This window comes from Hemiscyllium ocellatum, chromosome 37, assembly GCF_020745735.1.
Source record: "Hemiscyllium ocellatum isolate sHemOce1 chromosome 37, sHemOce1.pat.X.cur, whole genome shotgun sequence".
In the NCBI taxonomy this organism is placed as follows: Eukaryota; Metazoa; Chordata; class Chondrichthyes; order Orectolobiformes; family Hemiscylliidae; genus Hemiscyllium; species Hemiscyllium ocellatum.
Window position 1 is genome coordinate 9,613,537 of NC_083437.1, and position 20,336 is coordinate 9,633,872.

A 20,336-nucleotide genomic window follows, 5' to 3' on the forward strand; every position below is an offset into this window, starting at 1 on the left:
CTCGCAGTCTCCTGACAGCATTTTTCCTGCAACCAATGCCACCAAAGCAGATAACTGATTGTATATCTTGTTGCTTGTAAGATCTTGTCTGCAAATTAGTTGCCATGCTCTTCAGATCAACTTTATTGACCATGAATTGCTTTGCAGGGTTGTGTGGAGAAACAGATGATACAGTAATGCAAGTTTTTCCTTTGTTTCTCAATGATAAGTGGAAAGGGGATTATTTTGAGGTGATGTGACAGTGACAGTCCTTGACATCAAGGTCACATTCGACTGAGTGTAGCATCAAGGAACTGGAATCAATGGGTAACGGAGCGAGCTCTCCACTGGTTGGAGTCATACCTGGCATTTAGGCAGATGGTTATGTGTGGGAGGTAAGTCATCTCAGCTCCAGGACATCTCTGCAGGAGTTTCTCAGGGTAGTGACCAAGGCCCAATCACCCTCGGCTACTTCATCAATGACCTTCCCTCCCACCATAAGGTCATAAGTGTGGATGTGCAATCATGGGCTAACAATGTTCAGCACCATTCACATCTCCTCAGATACTGAAGTAATCCATATTCAAAAGCAACAAAATTTGGACAATATCCAGGCTTGGGCTGACAAGTAGGAAGTAACATTCAAGACACACAAATGCAAGGCAATGACGATCTTCAATAAAAAACAATCTAATCACTGACCCTTGACACTCAATGGTGTTACCATCACTGAATCCCCCACTCGCAACAGCTTTGGGGTTGCTATTGACCAGGGGTTGCTATTGACCAGAAACTCAGCTGGACTCGTCACATAAACACCGTGGTTACAAGAGCAGATCAGGAGCTAGGAATACTGTGGTGATTAACTTAACTTCTGTTTCCCCAAAGTCTGTCCACCATCTGCAAAGTAGAGATAAGCAGTATGATGGAATACTCTCCATTTGCTGAGATGAATACAGCTCTAAGAACGCTCAAGAAGCTTCACACCATCCAGGATAAAGCAGGCCACTTGATTCACACCACATCCACAAGCAGTCACCTACTTCATCGCTGATGTTCAGCAGCAGAATTGTGTACAATCTGCAAGATGCGCTACAGAACTTTACCAAAGATCCTTAGACAGAACCTTGCAAATGCACAACCGCTTCTATTGTGAAGAACAAGGGAGGCACATACACGGGAACATCACCAACTGAGTTGGAAATATATCGCTGTTTATTCACTGTCGCTGGGTCAAAATCCTGGCATTCCCTCCTTTAAGGGTATTGTGGGTCAACCTGCAGCATGTGAACTGCACCAGTTTAAGAAGGCATCTCGTCACCACCTTTTCAATGACAATAGGGATGGCCAGCCAGCAATCCCCATGTCTCAAAAGTGAATGAAAAATATTGTAGGAAGCATAAGCTTAATGAACTCGCAGGGTCCGATGTTTTGAAATAATGATTTGAGAAGATGGTCATTCTCCAAACTAGTCATTCATCCAAGTTTCTCTAATTATGTCATCAGAAGAATGATGGATATTTGGATTGGAACAAAGAGACAAATCCTACTTATTCTCCTTTTTCCTTGCAGTGTTGGCATGTTTGTGAGCTCAGTAGGCTCTGGTGAACTTTGCAGAAAGGCAGTTGTCTCTTCATTGCAGAAAGCCTCAGTAGTCCTTCTTTTGACTGTGTATTCCTTCAGCACCACTCTACTGGTGGAATCTTGCTGGGATGTTGAAGGAATTATTAGCGCTGGAGACCTGGCAGTAGAACTGTGCTGCCCCTTCCAGGGAAGGCCCATCGAACCACTCAGGTCATGATGAGGCTACCGGGACCTTCCCCTGGAATCCAGACCCTCTGGGGCAGAATTCCCATTCAGGAAAAACTGCTGGTCAGTCAGAGGCTGGCAGCTCTTGGGCTCAGAGTTGGCAAGGGCACGGGTATGGCTGCTGCTGGGAGAAATCTGTGTGCCACGAATGTGGAGGACCCAAGTCAAAGGTGAGTGGAGTGGGGTTGAGGGGAGTTCTTTGTTTGAGGGTTGTACCAGAGGCAGCAGAGATGTGGACGGAAGCACCGATATAGAGGTAGCTCCCAGATGGTGAGCTCCCTTCGGTGTCTAGTGCTTTGACCTGACAATGATTACCTTGAAGGAAGGAAACTCCCTTTACCTCCATGCGAGTTGATGGCTTGCCTTAGGGTAGCAGTTATTAAGAGTATCACCTAACAATAGACTCACCAAATAGGTTAATTCAAATCTGGGAACGACTAAGGCTCTTAATTAGCCACTTATGGGTATAGTTGGTGATGAGGCAGGAAGGTTGACCATGGTCCTTCCTACCTGAACATATTCTCATGGAGGTGAAAAGGAGGCAGAGTTTCTGTATGTCATTACCACATCTAATTATCTGTATTACCTACCTCCTCGTGGGACCAGAAGATTCCATCCTCCATGTACTCCTCCTACAACCGCCCCCCCCCCCCCCCCACCCCCCCCGAATGTGTTAGAACATTGTTGGCCTCCTCCCCTGCCTGCTTAGCTTTTGCCAATTTAAAGTCAGGTTTTTGAATAAGCTTGATTTTTTCTCAGTGTAACAGGATTGTTACAGTGTAGAAGGGGGTAATCTGGCCCGTTGTGCCTGCACCAATTCCATTCCCTGGTGTGAATCTCCTGTCTTTTACCACATCCCTCTATACCGTTTCTGTCCAAATAACCATCCAATGCCACCTTGAATGTCTCAATTGAACCTGCCTTAATTACATTGCCAGGCAGTGTAGTACATTCCATACTCTACCTATTCACTCTGTGAAAATGTTATTTTTCACATCATACTAGCTTTTTTTCTCCCAGTCAAATCTATCCAGCCCACTGATGATTTTGTAAACCTCTATCAAATCTCTTCTCAGCTTTGTGCACTCCAAGGAGTGCAGTCCCAACTTCTTCTATCTTGCCTCATAACTGCGGTTTCTTATTCCTGGAACAACTGACAATAGGTGCAGGAGTAGGCCATTCTGCCCTTCGAGCCTGCACCACCATTCAATATGATCATGGGTAATCATTCTTAATCAGTATCCTGTTCCTGCCTTATCTCCATAACCCTTGATTACACTATCCTTGAGAGCTCTAAGTATCCTTCTCTTCCAGCATTCTGACCAACAGAGTTCCGTAATCTCTTTGGAACATGTAGCAAAAATGAACTTTGTCATACTGGGCTATCCCACTAGAAAACTTTGATTTAAAAAAATCAAAAATGGTATAGTTATCACATGTTCTTGTTTAGAACAAATAATAGCACTCCAATGTTGAGTTTAGGCATTGAGTGGCTGTCATTGATATCAGAACATGCATTGACAAATTGTTTCATAGAATGCAAAGAAAAGGTCCCCCCATGTGACATTAAGACTCATAGCCCAATAAAATCATAGAACAACAAAAACCATTCAGATGATAAATATAATAACCTATAAAAGTTATCAAAAGTATAGAAAGTGATGACCAAAAAAACTATCTGAATCCAAGTGCTTTTAAGTAACCTCTCCCATTATTTAGTGCTAAATATGTTGGATTCTGGAATGCTGTCTTGTGTTTGTGTAGCAGCTGTTGATGGTGTTCAGTGCTGACTGTCCATCTTTTCTGTGGTGCTGTCTCATGAACCCTGTAACAATAACTCGTATTTGGCAAATTCACCTTTTCCAGCTATTAATCTGCCACCTCAACCACATCCTGTGCTTGTCTTGACCACCTCTGCTGTCTGCCTCCTCAGCCTTATCTCCTCCTCAGCTGCTGGGTCTCTTGCTATTGTTACCTGTTTCAGGTCAGGGTCACCATCTCGGTGTTAGTTTGGGGATACTTCATTGGAATAGTGGATTGGGGTGAGTGCAAGGACTATGGAGACTTTTTCTTTCTTGCCCTTCCCCTACTCTGTCTCTCTCCCTTCCTTTCCCTGCTCTTGCTGCTCCTTCAATTCCTGTAAAAAGGTGTCAAAGATTTCTGGTAGAGTAATTACTGAGGGTGCATTTCCAGATATGCTTTTCCATTTCCTTAATTATTTTAAATGTCCCTGCAAGATCACCTCTCAGCTGCTTCCCTTCTAGATGGAAAAGTCCAAGATTCTCTAATCTTCCTTGTAATTATATTGCCCTGCCATTCAATGAGCTGAATTTTCCCATAATAAAGAACAGCAAGTGCGAGGGAAACTCAGCAGGTCTGACAGTGTCTGTGGAGCGGGAAACAGAATTAATGTTTCAAGTCCAGTATGACTTTAGGCTTAAACTACTAACTCTGTTTCCCTTTCCACAGATACTGCCAGACCTGCTGGGTTTCTCCACATTTTCAGATCTCCAACATCTGCACAACGTTTTCTTTTATTTGAATCTTCCCAAATCTTGGATAAGTGTCATTTTTGAAGATTCTCAAATTCTTTGTGAGCTTTGTTGACTTTCCTCATAATCCTCTGCTGGCAACCTCATTAATTATGCATCCAGCATCCTCAATGCCCCTCTTGTTGAATCATATGCTCACAAAGTCTGAAGGACTCCCTGCTGCTAGGACCTTCGAGCAGATGTATTATGGATGCCATATTTAAAGCCCAGTTGTGCACCACCTCAAACAGGGCAAACCAGGATCAACCAATCCAAGTTTGTTGCTGCACTGCATTTCAAAAAGAGTTGGCTGAGAAAGGGTAGTTAACACACTGCTTTGCTGAAAGGGACTTGGAGGTCATGGTGGATGGGGCAGTGCACAGGAAGACTGTCCTCTTCCCTCTGGACCACCAGCGAAGATGATGGCACCAAGTCATGCCACTCTGGTCAGAGATGGCCTTCAGGGAAAGCATCAGAGTCAGTAACACTGCACTCTGCAAGAGACAAAGTGCCACAATATTCTTCTCTCTGCTGTGAAATTTGCTAACACACGACACTGTGGAGACCAGGTCATTGAGTATATTTAAGACAGATAGGTTCTGGATTGTCAAGGGGATCAAAGGTCACAGAGAAAATGGGAGAATGGGGTTGAGAAACTTAACAGCCATGATTGAATGGCAGAGCAGACTCGATAGGCTGAATGGCCTCATTTCTGCTTCTATGTGTTATGGTCTGATGCTATTTTGCACTCATTTCAACTCTATCACTGCCATCCCTTCTGACCAAGGTTAATGGTCTATCACTCCTCCTATTGTGTGCAGCATCTTAACTCAATGGCTCTGACTCACATTGTACTCTTCTGCTGTTAATCTTTCCTGCCCTCTGCGCTTTTTATTCACTCACCCATAAGCCATTACTAACCACTCGCAACCCACACAACCTTCCTTTGTTTCATTGCAGGAGAAATATCTCATAATAGATCCGAATGGGGTAAAATGGTTGGCAAAGTGGGTGTCATGCATCTCCTTGTTGTCATAGGGAGAATACCCTTTAATTAGTGGGAGTGAATCAAGACTGCACATGTGGAACTGCTGAGACCTTCATGTCCAAGAAGCCAGATAAGCTTGTGTTGTGCTGTGCTGTTCTCCCATTGTCACCATTCTACATATTCTTAACATAAAGTCATAGAGATGTACAGCATGGAAACAGACCCTTCGGTCCTGCTCGTCCATGCCGATCAGATATCCTAAATAAATCTAATCCCATTTGCCAGCATATGGCCCACATCCCACTAAACCTTTCCTCTTCATATATCCGTCCAGATGCCTTTCAAATGTTGTAATTGTACCAGACTCCACTGCTTCCTCTGGCAGCTTGTGCATATACGCACCACCCACTGTGTGAAAAAGATTCCCCTTTCGTCCTTTTAAGTCTTTTCCGTCTCACCTTAAACCTATGCCCTCTAGTTTGGGACTCCCTTGTCCCAGGGAAAAGACCTTGCCTACTCACTCTATCCATGCCGTGATTTTATAAACCTCTAGAATGTCATCCGTCAGCCTCCGATGCTCCAGGGAAAACAGCCCCAGCTTATTCAGCCTTTCCCTGTAGTTCAAACCTTCCAACCTTGGCAACGTCTCAAGCTTCTACCTGTATTATATGGCCCATTCCCTCTATTCACTTTTGCAGGCACCGATGCACCTTCATAGCTCTGCAGATGAGAGTCAGCCGTCAGCTTGTCCTCCTCCTCAGAGGAAGAAGCCACAATCCCTCAGAAAATGCATCAGCAACTTTTTCTCTCACACACTTCACCACCTCATATTCTTTCATCTCAGCATGTACTTTATCCAAATTAGACTCACGAGCAGATTCTGGTGAGTGCATCTGAAGAAACGTCCCAGAACTCTAGCACACAAAGGATGGCTGGAGATCAGACACTTGCGTTGCCCCAGTTAGGTCAGTTGTTGATCTGGGTGGCTTGTGAGTTACTTCAGAGGGCAATTAAAACTCTACTACATTTGCTGTGGGTATGCGGTCATGTGTAGGCCAAACCAGATAAGGATGAAAGAACATCAGTGAACCAGATGACGTTGGTTACTTGGTTGCCATTTGGTTGGTGCTCCAAATTCCCGATTATTTTTATATTGAAATTTCGCCGTCTTCCATAACAGGATTTGAACCCATATCCCTGAGTTTCTGGATTACTCGTCCAGTGACATTAGCACTGCCTTGGCCCCTCACACTCGGCTACAATTTGTGTCAACAGTTAGTGTTGTCAGGTTACTTGGAGGCAACTTGATAACCAAGCCAACTCAAGTCCTCCGCTATAGTAAAACCACGAACTGTGGATGTAGGGAAATCTGAAACTGCTGGAGAAACTCAGCAAGTCTGGCAGTGTCTGTGGAGAGAAAAACAAAGTGGATGTGTATTTTTTTCTCCACAGATGCTGCCAGACTTGGTGTGTTTCTCGAGCACATTGCTTTTTGTTTCTGTTTTTTGTATCTGCACAGGTGCATTCTCTAAGCGGTGTTAGTGATTAAAACTTTTTTTTATTTCAATAGATAAATCAAGAATTCTGTTGATTATTGCTTTATGCAATATAATATTTAATTTGGTGTTACTTTTGTCTTGTCCTTATCTTGGTTGGTGATAAACATTGTTCTGGAAGACTTTTTTTAGAGTGAAGTTGGTAAATCACTGGTACTTGACAGCTTGTAGTGTTTGTAGGCACATCAATGATTGCAACAGTTTGCACGGCACGTTGATTTGGCACAGAGAAACATTGTCAGAAAAAAGACACCGCTTGGTTGGGTGGGGATTTACTTAAATAATTATGGCACTAAACATATGTAGAGGTGGGTAAACTGTCAGCATGTTTACTGTTGACAGATGTAATGTTAGTTACAACTGTCACTTCAGAAGAGACTGCTGGTATCTATGTTCATGTAAAAATCTCATGATTTCTCGCTGTGGCTTTTGTTGTTGAAGGATAAAAAAAATTATTGCATTATGATGTAAATGCATCTTTTTCATTAATTAAGAAACTTTGTGTTTAGATTTCAGTTATGTTGACCAAGGTAGGGGAATAAACAGGTGAAAATAAAGCTATTTTTAAAGTGTCAAACTAGAAGGCAATGAGATATATGAAATCTCTCAGCTGGTCTAATTGCTGTGCTGAGCCTCACTGGAGATGAGAGAAAGGGAGGGTGGTGCAGTTCCATCTGAAATTGCCGATGGAAAGAGGTTCAGAGTATGTCTTCCCTCTCCGGCAGTGCAGAAACTTAAATAGACATGGAGTCGAAACAAGGTAGCATGTTCTCCCTCTGCCATCAATGTCCTTCTTAGAGCCATAGAGTCCTACAGTACGGAGACAGGCCCTTTGGCCCAAACTGGCCCATGCCGAGCAAAATGTCCATCCACTCTAATCACATTTCCCTGTACTTGACCCATATCCTTCTAATCCTTTCCTATCCATGTATTTGTCCAAATGCCTTTTAAATGTTGTTAATGTACCTGCCTCGACCATTTCTGCTGGCAGCTCCTTCCCTATGTGTACTATCCTCTGTGTAAAACATTTGCCCCTCAGGTTTCCTTTTGTTCTTTCCCCTCTAACCTTAAACTGATGCCCTCTCGTCCTCGATACCCCAGCCCTCGGAAAAAGAATGTGAGTGCATTCACCCTATCCATGCCTCTTATGATCTTATACACTTCAAAAGCTGCCCCCTCAGTCTCCCATACACTCAAATAAAAAGTCATAGTTTATCCAACCTCTCCCTATAACTCAGACCATTGCGTCCAGGCAACATTCTTGTAAATTTCTTCTGCACTCTTTCCAGTTTAATAACATCCTTCCTATAACAAGGTGACCAAAACTGAACACAGTGCTCCAAGTGCAGCCTCAGCAATGTCCTGTATAACTTCAACATAACTTCCCAACGTCTATACCCTGACTGGTGAAGGCCAGTGTGCCAAAAGCCTTCTTCACTGCCTGTCTACCTGTCACTGTACTTTCAGAGAATCGTGCACCTGAACTCCAAGGTCCCTCTGTTCCATGGCCCTACCATTCACCATGAAACTCCTACTTTGATTTGACTTTCCAAAATGCAACATGTCACACTTATCTATATTAAACTCCATTTGCTATTTCTCAGATCACTTCCCCAGCTGATCAAGGTTCTGCAGCAATTTCTAATAACTTTCCACACTGTCCATGAAACTGCCTATTTTAGTATACTGCAAACTTATGCAGTTTACATTCTCATCCAAATCATTGATATGGATTGGGGCAGTATGGTAGCACAGTGGTTAGCACTGCTGCCTCACAGCACCAGGGACCCAGGTTCAATTCCAGCCTCTGGTGACTGTCTGTGTGGAGTTTGTACATTCTCCCAGTGTCTGCGTGGGTTTCCTCTGGGTGCTCCGGTTTCCTCCCACGATCCAAAGATGTGCAGGTTAGGTGAATTGGCCATGTTAACTTGCCCTTGGTGTTAGGTGCATTAGTCAGAGGGAAAACGGGTCTGGGTGGGTTACTCTTCAGAAGGTCAGTCTGGAGTTGTTGAGTTTAAGGGCCTGTTTCCGTACTCTAATCAAATTTACCTATCACTGATGCTAAGCTTTCTGGTCTATAGTTCCCAGGCTTTTCTTTGAAGCCATTCTTGACTAATGGCACAACATTCGCTACCCTCCAATCATTTGGGACCTCACCAGATGCAGAAATATTAGTTGCAGTTTCTTCGCCTGCCTCTTGCAATGTTCATGGATATATATGGTCAGGACCAGGAGTTTTATTCACCTTCATATATTCTAATTCATCCAACACTACCTCTACTGTGATATTGACTGTCCCTAAGGTAGCACCACTAACTAAGTTCCCAACTTTTCATGTGATTGTCCTCGATAAACACTGAAGAGAAATTTTCATTGAGGACCTCGACCATCTCCTGCAGTTCTACACATACATATCCACTTTGGTCCTTGAGGGGTCCTATTCTCTCTCTCTCATTATTCTTTTTCCTTTAATATACCTGAAGAATCTCTTTGCCTTGGCTGAGAAGATTAGGGTGAATCCAATGTCATGTCCCCTTTTTGCCCTCCTGATTTCATTCTTCAATAAACTCCTGTATTCAGTGTATACCTCCAAGAATTCCCTTGATCCCAGCTGCCTGTACTTGAACTCCTTTTTTCTGGTCAAAACCTCAATATTTCTTGTCATCTCGGGTTCCCTATTACTGCCAACCATGGTCTTCACCCTGACAGGAACATATGGACAAAAAACTCCTGCAATCGCACTTTTAAAGGTCTCCCACTTGCCAGAGGCCCCTTTGCCTACAAATAAACTGCTCCAATCAAACTCTGCAAACTGATTCCGATATTTAACGTCTATGTTGTAAACAGGCAGTGTTCAGATTCACTCAGTATTGGTGGACTGTTTGACTGTGAAGCCATTGTAACATTCTGCATCCATACCCTCCCACAGGATCATGGGATAAATGAGCAGGAGTAGAATCCCTGATTTGTTTTCTTTTAAAGTCTGCTTAATTTGGGGATGCTGAATCCATGCATAGTTTGCCTGCCAACAACATGGCTGGTATAAAGTTAACTTATTTCCTTTATGTTTGGATTGTGGATTGAGAAAAGGAAGATACTACTTTCAGCCAAGGAGACTGTGTGAAGAGTTATAAAAATCATGTTTATCTGCACACTGAGTTGTGTACAATATTGCTTTTCCAGGAACATTGAGAACAAAAATATACATGACTGAGCTGACAGGTCCTGAACTAAGAACTCTTGCTTGGCTCCTGACCTGGTGACCATGGCTTGATGAGGGGCAATGCAGCAGAGAGCCGCTTAAGTTGCAAAGAGAAAGTAACAAGAAACTGTCTCTCTTTCTCCATCACTTTAGTGTAGAGAGTGTAGTATAATACACTCTACCAGAAAGCCTCCATTAACAGCTAGGTGTAACCAACCTTGTGTAAACTGCCAAATATTACAAGGAAGTTCAATTCCAACCAGAAGAAGAAAGTTTCAGAAGATTACCACTGTTAAGGACATTACTACTTTTAGAACACACAGTCAGTCAGCAGCTGCAAGTGCTTGCATAGAGAAACAGTCAGCAGGACTTGCAGAAGGAAGGTTAAGGCAGATGTAGTAGTCAAGGCTAAAGCCTTCAGCTTAGAGGTGCCAAAAAGACAATGTGGGCCAATAAGAGTAAAGAGACTAGTCATATTTGCCGATTGTAGGATCCTGAGAGTAGGCCAGGGAATATGTTGCAGGCAAGACAGAGAGTGGTATGATCTCGGTGGGAGGTGGTAGAGTAACCACGACTGAGTGACTTTGAAGTATTGGAGAGAAAATGGCAGCATTTAATCCACAGAATAAAAACCTTAATTGACCTTTTTTCTCTAGATGGCTGAGACTGCAGAGACATGGTCTGGTGTGATGGCTTCCTCTGCTAGTCTTGGGGGAGAAGGAAGCCCACCTTTGAATTGCCCCTTCAAACAGGACCTCCAGTTCTCTGCCTGTAAAGTCGGACACTGATTTCCCCCTTCTGCCATACTAGGGAAAATGTCAGGAACTGTGCAGACTGGATACACAATGGGGTCTTAAAAGTGGCATGGGTACAAAGTATGCCAGTGGATTCTGTGGTATCCCATGAGTCCAAGATGTTCTGGGAACAGTGTATGGTAAGATGGACCAGAATTAGATGCGGTGGAGTTGGAGTGAATAGTTGATGAGGCAAGTTTGGCAAAATTTTGTTAGGCCTCACAGCAGAAATGTGTGCTAAATATTCACTGTCATTCAAGTTTAACCAAAGGAACATAAAATTCAGTTCAAAGTTACCAGCTGCAGTGACAAAATCACATTCTCTAGGTAGAGTAACTCAAAAGAGTAAGGGTATTATACTATAGGTAATATTGCAACAACCTATGAGATATGAAAATTTATATGCAATTTACAGTCACAACCTGCATGTGTGTTTTGACCTCAACATTTTTGAGATAGAAGAGGAATTCATAAAAATGTCCAAGAGAACCACTGGTCCAGGAGCACACCATTGCCCAGAAGACCGGATGGAAGACTTCGTTCCAACCATCTTCAGCTGCTTCACAATGACCTTCCCTCCTTCATAAGGTCAGAACTAAAAATGGTCGCTGATCATTGCACAATGTTCAGCACCATTCGCAACTGCTCAGTTGCGAAGCAATCCATGTTGAAATACAGAAAGATCTGGACAAAATCCAGGCTTGGGCTGACCAGTAGAAAGTAGCAGTCACACCACGCAAATGTCAGGCTATGAATATTCACCAATAAGAGGCAATCTAACCACTGCCACTCGACGTTCAATGGTGTTACTATCACTGAATTCCCCACAATCCACATCGTTGGGGTTGCCGTTGACCAGAAACTTGACCGGACCCGCCGCATAAGCAGAGTGGCTATGAGAACAGGTCAGAAGCTAGGAATACTACGGCTAATAACTCACCTCCTGATTCACCAAAGCATGTCCACCATCTACAAATCAGGAGTATGATGAAATCCGTCCCACTTGCCTGGATGGGTGCAGCTCCAACAGCACTCGAGAAGCTCATTGCAATCCAGAATAAAACAGCCCATTTGATTGGCCCCACATCCACAAACATCAACGCCATCCACCACCAATGCTTAACAGCAGCAGTGTGTTCTATCTACAAGGTGCACTGCATAAATTCACAAAAGATCATCCAATAGCACCTTCCAAACCCATGCCCACTTCCTTTTAGAAGGGTAAAGGCAGCTGATTCAAGGGAATATCACCACCCTGCAAGCCACTCTCCATTCTGACTTGGAAATACATTGCAATCCCTTCATTGTCACTGGGTTCAAAGTGTGAATCGACTAAGCAATTGCACCTAATGGTATTTTTATGTTATTTACTTCACTGCTGAAATCTCGCTGCATCTCTGTAATGTAATGGTCAAATGAATAAGGGTGGCATGTCTTTAGATTGATTTATAACTAAACCATTTATATTTTGATTGAAGGCAACGTTTTGAAGAAACCCAATTTAATGAAGACTGTAACTTGCTACTTAGACAAGCTGTCCCTTCAGCTTTACCCAACACTAGAGAAATTTGAAGAGGAGCTGGTGGAATTGATTAATGCAGACCGACTGCTTAAGGTAGGGCAGAGCTGTGGTTAATCTTCCGAGCCTTCGAAAATCATTTTTGGTTTGTACTACTTCATTAGCATTTTGATCCTTCATTTTCTGACTTTATTGTTGCTCCCAAATGCACAGCCTGCTACAGCAGCGTGAGGTGTAAGTTATAAGTACCTTCTCAGTTTTCATTCTTCATATGATTCTGTTAAAGTACAGCATCGGCCTGCAATTGTGGATGGAGCTTCTTCTTTGCTAGATGCAATCTGCATTAGTCACATGTTGGTCTGCTGCAATTATACACTTGCTGTAATTGGCATTATTGTATATATCACAACAAGTAATATTGACAATTAGATTGGGTGATTTATTAACTTATCTATAAATGGGATCTCAGTTCAGATGGTTGGAAATTTGTTAAAGGTACTTCAGTGAACCTCTATCAACTTCAATTATATTTATTTGCATAATGAGGTCACAATGTTGATTCAGGGGCTAAAGATGTTACATAATTTTGAGTTAAAAATCACAGATAACCAGGTTATAGTCCAACAGATTTATTTGGAAGTAGTGACTTTCAGAGTCTCATCGGGTAACTACTGGGGCATGATCGTAAGACACAGAATTTACAGCAAAAGATCACAGTGTCATGCAGTTAAAAAGATATTTTGAACAAACCTAGATTGCTGTTAAGTCTGTCATCTTTTAGAATGGGTGCAGGTTTCAGTACATTCATATATAAATCCCAGAACTACTTGTGACACCTCAGCTCAGATACTTATTAAAGATGTGAGGTTAGAGTCTATCTGTATCCCAATCTTGAGTCAGACTGGTTCTGTTTCCAAAGTAGGAATTTAGAAAATGATACATGGATTGACTGCCTGCAGGTTGTGTGCTGTTTGAACAAAAATAGAATGTATCTGCATTTAAAATTCTGCAAATTGACCCCATAGACTTAGATGCACGTGTTTGTGTGTGTGTGTGTGTGTGTGTGTATATGTGTGAGAGAGTGTGTGTTTGCATGTGTGCATGTTTGGTAGAGTATGTGCATGAGTGTGATGGAGTATAAGCCTGAGAGGATAAATATGTGGGTGTGAGTATGGCGAGGTGTATGTCTCTGTGTCTGAGATGGAGCATGTGTATAAGCAAGGATCTGCAAGACTGTGTGTGTGTGTGTGTGTGTGTGTGTGTGTGTGTGTGTGCGCGCACACACGCTTGTATGCATGCGCTTGTATGCATAGTGTAGTGTATAGTGTAGTGGGCTCACCTGAAGTGTGACATGAACCCAAGGCCCAGGTAAGGCTGCCCTCATGGGTACCAAACTTGGCTATCAGCCTCTGCTCAGCAACTGTACATTGTTGCATATCCCAAAGTTCACCTTGGACGATGGTCACCCAAAGATCCGAGGCCGAATGCATAAGGAGGGAAATGTGACTATTAAATGAGGTTTGGGAGGTAATTGAACAAACACAGGAAGGGAAATTAGAAGCAATGAAGTGTACAAGGTGAGAGAGAAAAACAAAAATTGCCTTAGAAGAACAGAATGTCTTTTAAGGTAAGCAATCGTAAAAAAAGTACTAACCATGAATTAAACAGTGATAAAAGCAAAATACTTCAGATTTGGCAATCTACAATTAAAACAAAATGATCGAAACACTGTTTCTCTCCCTATAGGTGCTGCTGAGTGTTTCAAGCAATTTAAGTTTTAGATGAGATTAGATTGCTTACAGTGTGGAAACAGGCCCTTCGGCCCAACAAATCCACACCGACCCGCCGAAGCGTAACCCACCCAGACCCATTCACCTACGTTTACCCCTTCACCTAACACTACGGGCAATTCACCTAACCTGCACATTTTTGGATTGTGGGAGGAAACCGGAGCACCCGGAGAAAACCCACGCAGACGTGGGGAAAATGTGCAAACTCCACACAGAGAGTCGCCTGAGGCGGGAAATGAACCTGGGTCTCTGGCGCTGCGAGGCAGCAGTGCTAACCACTGTGCCACCATGTCGCCCATTGTGGATTTAATTGTGGATTTTCAAGTCTGAAGAATTTTGCTTTCATCACTCTGTTTAATTCATGGTCAGTACTTTGTCATGATTACTTATCTTGGTTACCTGTTGTTCTGACTAAGGCAATTTCTGTTTTTCTCTCTCACCTTGTACGACTTCATTTCTTCCAATTTCCTTTCCTGTGTTTGTTCAGTTATCTCCCAGACCTTGTTTTCATAGTCTCATCTCCCTCCTTAGCAATTTATCTCGGACTCTGATTTATTCTACACGATGTCAATTAAATTTGCACTGTTTGTGGTTTTGATTCCTGATGTAATATCCCTTGAGATCCTGCTGTTCTCACTTCCTCCTGAGATTCACTCTCAATTTCTACCATGACTGTAATGAGAAGAGTGTGTTGGAAATCATGCCTCACTATTCCACGAGTTGTTCACAATGTGAAAATGACCAGTTTCATCACCAGGATGGATAGTTTGCCAGAATTTAGTCCCAATCTAAGATAAAAGGCATCCCCATCAGGTTTCATCAATGGATAAGAAAACAAAAGCTTATGTGTCATAACAAACTTGTTCTTTAGCAAGTGGTAAAATATAAAACTAATTGCTAACATGTAAACTTTAATTATACTCTCTTTAAATCCACCAATGCACATATTAATCTACAAATATAACTGACCACACAGGCAGTTGTGCAGAACTATGTGAGTAGAAGATAAAGGCGAAAACAAAAATGTCCTGTGGGTCACGAGTCCAAACTGCAAGGGTGGAAAGAGGTATCAATCTCACAGTTCTGTGGTTTTTGGTGATGATACCATGTTGACTGTAACCAATAAGTGAACACCACACAATTCCATTTTTGATTTGATTTACTAAAAGAAAAATGACTATTTCTCTCTCTGCTACACAGCATCTAGACTTCCATTTTTCAATTTATATTTCAGATAAAATGTGTGTAGTCCTTGCATCATGCACTAGCTCATGAATCTTTTGACCTTTCTGAAGCACTCTATCTCACACTGCCCGGGTTCATCATTTTATTTCACCTGCGATCCCATCAAAACTTAAGCATTAAATCTTTTTTTCCCCTTTAGGTGTGAAACATCTGAGTTCTGGTGATGGATTTTCGACCTGGAATGTTAACTGTATTTCTCTGCCTTCATGCTACCAGACCTGCTGAGTGTTTCTCGAATTTTCAGCTTTTCTTTATAATTAGTGTGAGCATTGTTGAGATCATAAAAGTGAAGAACAGAACAAACAAATGGTTGAGAAGTTGGTGAAATCTAATTTTCTTAACATAACTGTTGTATGTACTTATAATATTACCATCTATGTAATGCAAATTTCCATGAGCTTGAACATTGAACCTGCTGATGTAAGATGGTTGTTCCAAAATGTCCCCAATTAATTTTACAAAACGTGGTAGAGTTTTCCCTTGCTACTGACACTTGAAACCGGCTTAGAGATCAGTTGCTTCTGCCCAAACATTCATACCCCTAATTTGTTCAGCTACCTGGTTGCCAGTCACTTATTTGTTGGAAGGCAGGAGGCATTTGTCATCGATGCCCTTGTGGACTAATAGCCAACCAATCAGCCATTTGTTGCTAGCCGAAACTCTATTTGTACACAGCTACTGGCTCCAACTCATCTGTAATTACGTTTTAGAACATAGAACAATACAGCGCAGAACAGGCCCTTTGGCCCTCGATGTTACGCCAACCTGTGAACTATTCTCAGGTCAGCCCCCTACACTATCTCAAAATCATCCATGTGCTTATCTAAGGATTGTTTAAATCTCCCTAATGTGGCTTAGTTGACTACATTAGCAGGTAGGGCATTTCATACCCTTACCACTCTCTGTGCAAAGAACCTGCCTCTGATATCTGTCTTAAATCTATCACCCCTCAATTTGTAGTTATGCCTTCTCATACAAGCTGACTTCATCATCCTAGGGAAAAGTATTTCACTGTCTACCCTATCTAATCCTCTGATCATCCTGTATTCTCAATCAAATCCCCTGAAAAATGTGTTGCTGGAAAAGCGCAACAGGTCAGGCAGCATCCAAAGAGCAGGACAATCGACGTTTCGGGCATAAGCCCTTCTTCAGGAATGAGGAGGGTGTGCCAAGCAGGCTAAGATAAAAGGTCGGGAGGAGTGACTTGGGGGAGGGGTGTTGGGAATGCGATAGGTGGAAGGAGGTTAAGGTGAGGGTGATAGGCCGGAGAGGGGGTGGGGGCGGAGAGGTCGGGAAGAAGATTGCAGGTCAAGAAGGCGGTGCTGAGTCCCAGGGTTGGGACTGAGATAAGGTGGGGGGGAGGGGAAATGAGGAAGCTGGAGAAATCTGCATTCATCCCTTGTGATTGGAGGGTTCCTAGGCGGAAGATGAGGTGCTCTTCCTTCAGGCGTTGTTGCATGGTCTGGTGATGGACGAGGCCAAGGACCTGCATGTCCTTGGTGGAGTGGGAGGGGGAGTTGAAGTGTTGAGCCACGGGGTGGTTGGGTTGGTTGGTTGGTCCGGGTCCCAGAGGCGTTCTCTGAAGCGTTCCGCAAGTAGGCGGCCTGTCTCCCCAATGTAGAGGAGGCCACATCGGGTGCAGCGGATGCAGTAAATGATGTGTGTGGAGGTGCAGGTGAATTTGTGACAGATATGGAAGGATCCCTTGGGGCCTTGGAGGGAAGTGAGGGGGGAGGTGTGGGCGCAAGTTTTGCATTTCTGCAGTTGCAGGGGAAGGTGCTGGGAGTGGAGGTTGGGTTGGTGGGGGGTGTGGACCTGACGAGGGAGTCGCGGAGGGAGTGGTCTTTCCGGAACGCTGATAGGGGAGGGGAGGGCAATATATCCAAACAGACCCCACCACCAAGGATATATATTCCCCTCCCCTATCCCCAATGCCCCTCCCCCAAGTCCCTCCTCCCAACCTTTTATCTCAGCCTGCTTGGCACACACTCCTCATTCCTGAAGAAGGGCTTATGCCCGAAACTTCGATTCTCCTGCTCCTTGGATGCTGTCTGACCTGTTGTGCTTTTCCAGCAACACATTTTTCAGCTCTGATTTCCAGCATCTGCAGTCCTCACTTTCTCCTCTATCAAATCCCCCCTTAGCCTTCTTCTTTCCAATGAGAACAGACCCAAGTCTCTCAGCCTTTCCTCATAAGACCTTCCTTCCAGACCAGGCAGCATCCTGGTAAATCTCCTCTGCACCTTTTCCAATGCTTCCACATCCTTCCTGTAATGGGGCGACCAAAACTGTACACAATATTCCAAGTTTGGCTACACCAGTGTTTTGTATAGTTGCACCATGATATTGCAGTTCCGGAACTCAATCCCTCTCCCAATGAAACCTAACACCGTATGCCTTCTTCCCAGCACTATCCACCTGGGTGGCAACTTTCAGGGATCTATGCACATGGACTCCAAGATCCCACTGCACATCTACACAACCAAGAATCTTTCCAATGACCCAGTACTCTGCCTTCCTGTTATTCTTCCCAAAGTGCATCACCTCTCATTTAACTCCATTTGACACCTCTCAGCCCAATTCTGCAGTTTATCCAAGTCCCCTGCGACCTGTAACATTCTTCCAAACTGTCCACTACTCCACCAACTTTAGCAAATTTACTATTCCATTCACCTATGCCTGCGCCTAAGTCATTTATAAAAATGACAAACAGCAGTGGTCCCAAAACAGATCCTTGTGGCATACCACTTGTAACTGCACTCCAGACTGAATATTTTCTGTCAACCACCACTCGCTGCCTTCTTCCAGGAAGCCAGTTTCTAATCCAAACTGCTAAATCACCTTCAGTCCCATGCTTCTGCATTTCTCCATCAGCCCATCATGTGGAACCTTATCAAAGGCTTTACTGAAGTCCATGTATACCACGTCAACTGCCCTACTCTCATCTACATGTTTGGTCACCATTTCAAAAAACTCAATGAGGTTTGTGAGACACGACCTGCTCTTGATGAAACCATGTTGACTATCTGCAATCAAATTGTTGATTGCTAGATGATTATAAATCTTATCTCTTATAATCTTTTCCAAAACCTTTCCTACAACAGAAGTAAGGCCCACTGGTCTATAATTATCTGGGTCATCTCTGCTGCCCTTCTTGAACAATGGCACAACATTTGCAATCCTCCAGTCCTCAGGTACTAAACCTGTAGACAATGGCGACTCAAATATCAAACCCAAAGGCTCTGCTATCTCCTCCCTAGCTTCCCAGAGAATCCTTGGATAAATTCCATCTGGCCCAGGGGACTTGTCTACTTTCACTCCTAGAATTGATAACACCTGTGTGTAACTAACCTCGATCCTTTCTAGTCTAATATCTCGTACCTCATTCTTCTCCTCTACAATATTCTCTTTTTCCTGAGTGAACACCGATGAGAAATGTTCATTTAGTACCTTTCTGATCTCTACAGGGTCCACACTCAACTTCCCACTTCTGTCTTTGACTGGCCCTATTCCTACCCTAATCATCCTTTTATTCCTCACATACCTATAGAAAGCTTTAGGGTTCTCCTTTATTTGCTAAAGACTACTCGTGTCCTCTCTTTGCTCTTCTTAACTCTCACTTTGAATCCTTCCTGGCTGATTTGTAACTCTCCATCACCTCATCTGTACCATCTTGCCTCGTCAACACATAAGCCTTCGTCGTCTTCTTAGTAGTAAAGCACAGTTCCCTTACCTTATCACTTCCTCCCTGCTCGACAGGGACGTACCTATCAAGGACACGCAACATCCGTTCCTTAAACCAGCTCCACGTTTCAATAGTCTGCATCCCCTGCATTTTGCTACCCCATTCTGTGCATCCTAATTCTTGCCTAATCGCATTATAATTGCCCTTGCCCCATTGATAACTCTTGACCAGTGGCATGTACCTATCCCTTTCCATCGCTAAACTAAATGTAACTGAATTATGGTCACTCTCTCCAAAGTGCTCATCTACAACTGAATCAAACACCTGGCCTGGTTCTTTCCCAAGATCCAGTGTGGCCTCCCTTCTTGTCGTCCCTTCGACATACTGTGTCAGGAAACCCTCCTGTACACATTGAACAAAAACTGGTCCATTCAACGTACTAGAGTTATAGCATTTCCAGTCAATGTTGGGGAAGTTAAAGTCCCTCATAATGACCACCCTGTTCCTTTCACTCCTACCCAGAATAGTTTTGCTAATCCTCTCTTCCACCTCCCTGGAACTCAGCGGAGGCCTATAAAAAAAAAACTCTATGCAGCGTGACCTCTCCTCTCCTGTTTCTAACCTCAGCCCATGCTACCTCAGTAGACGAGCCCTCATCAAAAATTCTCTCAGCCGTCATTATACAATCTTTGACTAACAAGGCCACGCCTCCCCCTCTTTTACCACTTTGCCTGTTTTTGATGGAAGATCTAAACCCTGGAACCTGCAACTTTCCCACCCAGGATATTAGTACCCCTCTGGTCAAGAAGACACTGACTTATACAGCTGGATGGAAATAAAAATAAGAAGCCCCTCCTTTCCCAGAAATCTCTGCTCTCTGACTTCAAATTTAAAAGCACAAATCAGTGACTCACCGCTCCCGGTAAGCCCCTGGTGCAAGCTCCCGCCCTTCGAGTTGCTGCTGCTGCTTCTGAAAAACAGAAATCCCCACTGTTAAGCCAGCAGCAGTGTAACAGCACTTAGACTGACTGACAGATAACGATTTTAAAAAGTGCAGTCATTCTTGCCTTTTAAAACAGTATTTTGCTATTTCAGTCCACAAAACTACAGAAAAATGCAAAGTGTTTTGTCAAGTGAGATTCCTGGCACCATGTCTCTTCTATGACCCACAGTGACTTTTCTCACTCAATCTTTTACTCTTCATCTCCTTGATTCTGTGACTGAGCTCTTCTGTTATG

The 20,336-nt window shown here is 43.4% G+C and overlaps 1 protein-coding gene across 1 annotated transcript in view; it reads left to right on the top strand.

Annotated features, from left to right (window-relative positions):
- Window positions 1-20,336, top strand: part of nphp4 (nephronophthisis 4) — a 402,509-nt gene that overhangs the window by 124,837 nt on the left and 257,336 nt on the right. The window contains exon 6 of the mRNA XM_060851914.1: window positions 12,338-12,474. Within this exon, the coding sequence (XP_060707897.1) occupies window positions 12,338-12,474 (137 nt within the window). The remainder of the gene's footprint in view (window positions 1-12,337; window positions 12,475-20,336) is intronic.